Below are 8,868 nucleotides of genomic sequence, written 5' to 3'. Positions count from 1 at the left end.
AATAAAATTTAAGTAAATACTTGTGAGTATAAATACAAAATATGAGAAATTTTTTTCTTTTTTTCTTAAATAGCAAAATTACTCAAAACCATGTTAAAAGGAGACAACATGGAGATTTATGCAGAGGCATATAAATAATGCCTAGCATTTTCCAAAAGGGAAAGTGATATTTAGCTTTTGAAAAGCTGTATTTGGAATACAGCTGCAAGGAGAAATGTCTCTATCTGTTTGACCTTTGAGGATACTCATTGCTGTTGGGTGATTTTCTAGATCTCTTTGCGTAACTGGCTTAACTGAATTGTTGTGGTTTGTTTGTTTTTCTTTTTTACTGTTAAGAATCCCTCTCTGGCAAGGAAAATTTTGCTGAGAGTTATAGTAGCAGAGAAACAACTGGCGCCCTGAAGTCCTAGAAATAACTCCAACTGAATACCTCGTAACTGAGAGCAGAAACGGCTTTTCAGCTTGGGACTCGTAGCTGTGCTTGCAGAGCTGGTCATTTCAGCAGAAGGTAGTACTCCCTGCGCTGATCACCCATCTGTGTTTACACAGCAATTACTGGTAGTTTGCTTGATCTTGTGTGCCGAGTGCATGGGCCCGTGGGCAGAGTTGTGTTCTCAGTTGCCATTATCTTACATAATTCATGACCTTCAAACCCATTTTTTCAGTTATTAGCTTTTAATGAAAGATACGTTACTGGCCTCTCTTGCTCAGCACATCTGGAGTTTGGAAGTAACAAGATAAACTGTCAGACTAAGCATCTTCTCTGTCTTAATAGGCAATTTTTTGGGAGCATCTCCTTCCTTTTACTCTAGTATCATCAGGCTAGATTTGCCAGCAAATTGCGGCTGTTTAGAAACACTTCAGGGACGTTGATTATGCAGCTTCTGCATGTGAACAGCTCCCTTTGCCCTCACAGTCTGACAGCAATCTGCAGAAGCCTTTTCACTGATTGACTGGACCTCTCGCTCTCTTCCCTCACTGGACGGCAAAGTGATTTCCCTGAGGCTGAAAACTGTATTTTCACTTCCCCTCAGTCTCATGTGCAACTAAGCGACCCTCAACTTCTCTTGTAATGAAAGTCTGAACATGTGGCAATTGCAAAGCTAGCTTTAGCCAAATGAAGCTACACTTCTGAGGCTTCTTGTTTTGCCAGTAAAAACAAGAGTCCCCTCAAAAGACTCCATGGCTGATGTGTAATTTAGTTCACTGTCCTGTTGCTCATAGTTAAGCATCTCCCCTGAGCCCAGGGAATCCAGCCAAGTGGAGGACTTTGGTATGATTTTTTTCGCAGGCCTGTTTAAGAGATCGATCCCCGGTGAGGGGGTTCCCGATGTGACTGAGTTAAGGGGAATGTGTCCTATACCTGTCGGAGAGTCCTGTCTTTGAGACAGATTCATACCTGAGCTTCATCTGGAAGATGCTGCTACTAAAAACATCCTTTTCCCTATTATAAGACTGTCAGTACAGAGCAGTTCTGTTGTGAGATGTGGCTTGTGGCAAACTCGGTGGAGGAGCTGTGAAGCCAATTCCAAATACTGCTTTTCTGCTCACTTTCATGTTTGTTGTGCTTCTCAGCTGACTTTACCAATATTTACTTGTAACAAGTAGTACAGTCACAGGAGTTTGCAGCAGCACACATACAACAGCAGCACAGGTTGCAACTCCCCATTGCTATTTGCGAGAATCTTGGATAACAGGATTTTTGCTGTTCAAAAATTCTTACCCACAGGTCTTCATAGATCTTAAACACATTTCAGGAATGAAAAGGCCTTGCTCCCAGACATCAGGTTAAATAATCAGACTGATATTCACAAAGTCATGCCATATATTTAAAATTCACTCTTCTTGCAGGCTGCGCAGACTCTGGGCATAGCTCCGCTTTCTACTATGTCCTATTTTAAGCACTCAATAGGAAATGAAATGTTAGACCAACCCAATATGGAAGGTGAATTTTGGTGAGCTTAAACAATAACCAATGTGACCAGTATGCCCTCAAGTAATACAAAGTGAAATCCCATTTCTAGAAAATGATCTTCGGTTGTAAATCACTATAATATTCTCCAGCCTACCAAACTGTAGTAATACACGTATGTTAATCTGACAGTGAGTATGAGCTGGCTGCAGACATGTATTTGACACTGAGTTTGTTGTTTAACTGGGAGATGGAATTGAACCTGGAAAGGAAAGAAGGGCTCAATGCACATTCCTCTGCCCTATCAAATTGTAGTTCAGAGCCAATTGAAATAAGAACAAGAATTGATAAAGCTAGATTTGTCTGCTGAAAATGAGGAAAGCATAGCATGACCTAATTGGAAGCTAAGGCCAAAATATGCACTGATTAAAAAATATGGGCTGAACTGTTTATGAAAAGTGCAATTAAATACAGAGTTCTTTATTGCAAGAGGACAAAAATGCCAATAGTAAAATAAAGATGAAAAGAATCTTTTTGGGATGTGGAAAGATACTGGTCTTGCCAAGCACGTTTTTTAATTGTGGAAAGCTAATGCTTCTGTCCTCTGTAGGAGATGGATTTAAGTGTGTATTCTGTGTGCAGGGTAACACTCCTGGGTATAGTAAAGAATGAGTCAAGAGGATTATGAGGCAGACAAAATGTGATAGGAGTACATATTTCTTTCAGGGTGTCATCACAAGAATATTGTGTAACTTCGGAGAAATTCCTGACCTAGATTTTCCTTTCTTGGGTGTTGTTCTTTTTGTTGTTCAAGTATTGTTTGGATAACAGTGAAAGTTTTGTGCAACACCCCAGGAGGAGGCTGGGGTGGGCTGGGGAACAAAACAACAACCCTGAATAAAGGGAGAAAAGTTTTGGGAAAATCCTTGTGAGCTGCGGGGTTGAGGTCCTCAGAGATCCTCTTGCATCTAAGAAGAGTGGGATGTTGTGGGAAGAAAGGGACATACGTGACCTTCATCATGTTTTACATCCCAGTGCTGGGGTGGTTGAGGGATAATTCTAGTCCCACACTCAAAGTAATTACAATAACTTGGAGGTTGTTCTGATTTGCTACAGCAGTGCAGCAGAGTATGAAGGATGTCTGGGATTCCCAGAATGCCCTGTTCTACCTGAGAAACCAAAACCAGAACAGCTTTGTGCCTTCTGGTCATTTCTTGAGGCTGTAAACAGAAAAAGTCTTTTGAGCCCCAAGGACACGCTCTTCAGTACGCTGGCAGGAAAGGAAGGAACAAACGTTCTCTATATCTTTCTGTTCTGCAGGCTTAATGTCTTAAATCTCAAATAACTCAGGTTTTGTGCCCTTCTACTTCTCAGACGCTGGCAAGCAGCATGAGACCCATGGCATTATGCTACCTTTAATTAAATACAACGGAACAAAACGTTAATGATAAGTAGACGTGAGGTTTTGTTTAAGCACATGTCCAGTTGCTCACTGAAAGAGATAAGAAATTGCAACTACATTTCCTTTAATTTATTAGGTCTGTCAGAATAAAAATAACGTCTAAGATAAGATGATGGCACTATAAATTATGCTTCATTTGCAAAAGGGTTTATGATCCTTTTATTCGCCCAAACAATTTCTATTAAAAGTTGAGATTTTCATTCTTCAGCATTTATCTAAATTCTAAATCTGGACAGAACATTTAGACATGGAGCACAGCAATTGGCATACAAAATATTGCCTCTTTTTGTAGCTCTCTCTTTTCTATCAAGTACAATTGTTGATTGAAAATACTAAATTTTCTTTTGTCACAGCGTAAATGAACGTGGTTTAGTTATATGAAGTAACCTGAAAAGCTGCACTTTCAAATCTGACCCAGAGCCTGTTGCAGTCAGTAATCTGTTTCATTCACTGACACTGGAGTGAATTAGGCCCTTTCTGTTTAATTATCCCAACTACAGGGAATTTTGATTGGTGATACTCTGATCTCCTTCTCCAAAAGAAGGGTTTTTGGCAAGAAGTCTTCCCTTGTTAAAATCAGATATTGCACAAGTTGAACACTTTTGGGATCCTGCTGTCTTTTTGTTGGGATCACCAATAGAGGAAATATTCTCCCTTAATTAACACTTGAAAAATACTCATAAGGTCACCTTGTCATGGTGGTGAGATTTGTGATTGCTTTGTAGTGGAAAATAATGGAACTCCCTCTGGGATCAGTGTGCCTGATTTAAAATATAGGATAAATTGATGTTGGAAAGACTAACTTACAAAGTGAAATCAAATGGTTGAAGAGAAATATATAGCCTGCGTTCCTGAGCTGTTTATTTTTTATGCTGAATGGTAGTATCCGAATTGTCTTCTATGGCAGGAAAGGAGAGGTTTTTGTTGTAGATAAAATTGTTCTAAAATTGTAGAGCCTTACTATGGATGATCCATTACATTTTACAGTGTATTAGAATAGAGCATTGGTAATATAAAATTTTAATTTAATAAAGGAATTTGAAAACATAGAAACATGCTTAGGTTCTACTTAGGGATTGGTTTAAGAATGAGCTGTCAATGTAAACTTTTTCAATTTAATACTGTGAGAAACACTGTACTTTTAGTTATGTTTCATCACATTTGCTATTGATTCAAAACATTGGGCAGAATGTCATGCAAAATTTTAACACACGAGAACTTTGTGACCTTGACAGCAAAGTAGCTTCAAGGGGTTTGTGTTGGTCTGTTCCTTTAGACTGAATTGCAGCGTGTGAAAGGTGAAGCTTTTGTAAAAACTGAAGACAAGAAATTACTACAGCTCCTTGGAATAATTACAGTCAAAAATTTCTGGAATATAAATAAAGAAAACACAGTCTTCATCTTAAGTTCATCCTGTCTTTTAAGCTGTAGAAAATGTAAGAAGAAACTTTACTGTTGGCCCCAGTTTGTATTTGTGCTTCAGAATCATGACATCTATTTGGGAGCACTCATAAATCTGTCAAACCTGCAGAGCAGAGCAACACACAGTGTTGTTGCCTTGGACTTTTGGCAGCATCCAGGAATAAAGGGGAATGAAGATTTGTTTGTTTTGTTTTGCTGTGTTATTTTCCCTGCCAACAGTTTCTAATTGCTAATCTGCCAGAGAACTGAAGTAATTTTGTTATTCATGATTGTTGACTTTTGGCCTTATAAAATGTTTACAACTTTTATACACATTTAATAGCTTTAAACCCTCTGTTTCTAAGGATTATATATATGTGTATATATACATGTGTATTCCAGACTGTTGTTATCTTACTTTAATGGCATTCGGGAGTGGCCTTTGTCTTGGATGAATAGAAGAGGTGTTGTCCTTTAAAACACCACATTCATCCTCTCCTCTCCCAAGTAAAAGGTGGGTTTGAACCCACAACTGTTTAGAAAGGCCTCAGAACTGAAGCTTTTAACCTATTTTGTACCTAACTGTTTTTCATTATACTTCTGGCACAAACTGCCTTGTTGTCCTGATCCTGTATCAACAGGAGTTCCACCATTTTCCTTCAGTGAGAACTAAGTGTCAGACAGAGATTCTTGTCTACTGTTGATGATAGCAGTTCAGTAATTTCAAAGTTACTACAGTCTATCAAGCTGTTAACTTGACTTCCAGGGCAGAACCTTTCTGTGCAATGTTTTAAAGCTACATACACAGCCACCTCTTGAGTCAGGAGGGAGCAGTGCTGCACAGCATGGTGGATTTCTGCATGGCATGACTGGAAGACAAACCTGGCCTTGTGGCAAATTCATTGTCTGTGAAAATTAAGTAAGGCTCTTGAGTTTACCTTCTGCATGAAGCCACCATGGTTTCTCTTCTTCTTGCTATGAAAGGCTGAAGTGTTTTCAAAAAATGGCAGTACAGAGCCTTTCCAGATGTTAAAGAAACTGCTTGAAGTTAAATGGATCTAAATAGCATCTGATGATTTTTACTTACACTTTTCATTATGTCAAAATGACAAAGAGACTTACCAGTTCCTCGTAATTCGCTGGTAATTTGTAAGCATATGAATAAGGAAACAGTAGCAGCTGGGAATAGGAGTGAATCGTCAAGTATGCCTTGATTGTAGAAAGATGTCCCTGGATGAAATCAGCCAAAGCCTTGGTCTCCTTTTCAGACTCAGGTGCGGAGCCACAGTAAGTGGAATCACAGGGGTTCTTTGAGGCCCCAAGAGCTAGGAAGAACAGTGAACTTAATGAGTATTTAATGAAAAAAGTTGGTTGTTAGGAGAGTCATGTTACACCACTTTTGTAGATCAGCCTTGGAAATCCTGCTGACACACAGGCTGTATCAGGGGAGGGGATGTTCCATTGCGTAGGTAAGACACTAAACATCGAATAAATATACCCTGTACAGTGTGCATAGGTGGAAGAACGTGAGTATTGATGTAAAGTTCTATTACTTAAGTGATCTGGGATATTGGTTTGCTTCCCTACTCTACTCTCTCCATGCATATCTCCCCCATTTCTAGGATGTTTCCAAGGACCAGCCAAGTGGAAACCACTCAAAAGAAACCCCTCTCCACCAAGCGAAGCCAACGGAAAGTGAACTGTCTTGGTCACTGTCCTGAACTCATGGAAGTGTGTGTGTGCATACATGTATGTAACTGCATATATACATGTTGGTAACTGTATATACATGTTCTCAGAAGTAGCCATACTGATGATGCTAGTAACCAAACTTTTTTTTTCCCCCCCCCCAAACCGCCCCAAAAATTGAACACAACCTACTCCACAATGCTCTACTGATGGTCTTCACTCAAGCTTAGGCTGGACCAACCATCAGGTAAGGAAAATCTATAATTAATCATCTTAACTATTGCACCTCTGTATGATCGCTTGCGGTTATTATTAGGAGACACTTACTGCACCAGCCAGCATCAAAGTTCCTGTTGGGATCTGTACCAAGACAGCGGCTACCAGCATTTTTAGAGCGTGTCTTTCTCCACATGCGGTCCTGAAATAGGATAGTGAAGCATAGATCAGAACTAAGAGAAAGCTCTAACAGATGTTTTTTCCAGCAAAACTATTCTTGAGAAAGAAGAATTTACTTACATTTGTCCAAGTGTAAACGTAACCATCAATATTAACAATAGGCAAAACATAGAAGTCCAAGGTGTTGAGAAGTGTGGTCATGACAGTGTCTTTTCCATAGGTCTCAACAGCCTGGTTGGAGAAAAGTAGAAAAAGCCAATAATGCCTTCACAGATCAGTAGCTCCTCTGTGTATTTAGAGGCCTGGGTCTGGATCAGGAATTAATGAATGTGGTGGGCAGAGTGATCCAGGTCACTCCACCAAGTGAGATAGCAGCTCTGTGATATTACATATACTCAGAGGATTTATACTGACTCAAACTACACTGCTGTTAAAAAGCCATTGCATTCTGCTAGATAAATTATATGGTAAAGCAATGTTGATTTTGAACAGGATAATAGATCACTTGAAAGTGATTTAAACTAGCTTCTAATTTAAAGACAAGCAAAGTTCCTGTCATATTCTCCCTACGTCCTATCACCTTAAAGGTTTTGGTTTAGTTTATGTGAGAAGGAAAAATAATTATTCCCATTTTTAAAACATGTTGTGCAGAGAAATTTCATCAAGAACTAAAATTATAGAGAATATTTACAACGAACATCCTTACACATTTCCAGTCATAATGGTGTGGATAAACACATTTATACAGAGGCTGATTTTTCCCTGCACTTTCCCAGACACATACGTTGAATAACAAACATAAGAACTCCTGTCATAAACCTTTCTGTCCTGATTGTTCATGGCCTGGCACTTTGTATGCTTCTACACAGATTTATATCAGCGTTGAGGGAGCATGCAATGAGCCTGGGAATTTGCTCTAAGAAGCATGGTGCACCCATGTTTCCTTTGCTCTACACAGCTGTAAAGGACAACATAAGGAGTAATGCAATGGAGAAAGGCATCTACTGTCCTGCAACTAGCAAGTGGGAAGGTTGGATGTAGAATCTAGAAAAGGAATTTCAGATTACTAGAACTTACTTTTTCATGTTTTGTTGGTGGGTTTTTTGGTTTTTTTTTTTTTTTTAATGCTTGGCTTTTTTGGAGGTACATAGAACAATCCACCTTGCTCATGTTTTCCTCTAGTATTTTTTACTTTTATGTATAGAAGCAATCCCAGTTGAACTTCTGATGATGCTCAGAGGACCTCGCTTTTAAAGCACTTCTGCCTATCCACACTTGGATCCACTGAGCAGAGCCACTGCTGGTGTCAGGTACAGCCATGAATTAAGTGACCAGACAGTGAAAATGACAGCTGTAGTGACGTGAATTGCCGAGAGAAAAATGGTAGCACATACTGTCTGCAGCCTTATTAGGAGCTAATGAAATCACACTCCCATTGACGCCACAAGCTGTCACTTTCAATTTCCACTGCTCTCTACACAAAACCGCATGGCTGGCTGATAAGACTGAGATTATACTTGCCACCAGGGCCTCTGCCAACATGTCTCACTCATGTACTTTGGCTTTCCTTTACTTGGAATTTAAATCCCAGTTCCTGCTTCTGGTTTGTTGTTGGTTTTTTAATCAAGCAGGAATTACTAAAAAATTTGAGATTTTATCAGTGAGTTGTTCTGCCATGTTGGCTGATCTGCCCCCACTGAGGGTGAATATACCTCTTCTCTTCTGAGCAGACTGCAGCATTTAAACCAGCTCTGGTTTAAATAGTTACACCCTGACCACCTGAGATGCGAGAAGGGATGTGCAGTCAGGTATTTAGAGGTAAAAAGGCCATCTGCAGTGGCCTCAGTTCTTGCTGCTCACTCAAGATTTTCTTAAACATAGTTACATTTTGTAAAAGATTTTTTCATCATTAAGCTTACTGACTTCTTTCACAAACCACTGGCAGAAGGCAGGGGAGATCCACTCTCTTGCATGGAAACCACAATCCATAAAGATGGCCTTCTTATTT

The 8,868-nt window shown here is 39.5% G+C and overlaps 1 protein-coding gene across 2 annotated transcripts in view; it reads right to left on the bottom strand.

The window, feature by feature from the left end:
* Positions 1-8,868, bottom strand: part of CPB1 (carboxypeptidase B1 (tissue)) — a 19,407-nt gene that overhangs the window by 3,802 nt on the left and 6,737 nt on the right. The window contains exons 6-9 of one of the 2 annotated variants that reach the window (XM_010157692.1): positions 8,784-8,868; positions 6,981-7,091; positions 6,792-6,882; positions 5,898-6,100 (exon numbers count right to left, since the gene is read on the bottom strand). The exon at positions 8,784-8,868 is cut by the window's right edge and continues 11 nt beyond it. In XM_010157692.1, coding sequence (XP_010155994.1) covers positions 5,898-6,100; positions 6,792-6,882; positions 6,981-7,091; positions 8,784-8,868 — 490 coding nt within the window. The remainder of the gene's footprint in view (positions 1-5,897; positions 6,101-6,791; positions 6,883-6,980; positions 7,092-8,783) is intronic. The other variant, XM_010157693.1, reaches the window with a different exon arrangement.

Source organism: Eurypyga helias, unplaced genomic scaffold (assembly GCF_000690775.1).
Source record: "Eurypyga helias isolate BGI_N326 unplaced genomic scaffold, ASM69077v1 scaffold36018, whole genome shotgun sequence".
In the NCBI taxonomy this organism is placed as follows: domain Eukaryota; kingdom Metazoa; phylum Chordata; class Aves; order Eurypygiformes; family Eurypygidae; genus Eurypyga; species Eurypyga helias.
Note: the sequence above shows the minus strand (reverse complement) of the source record. Positions and strands in the feature narration are given on the sequence as shown.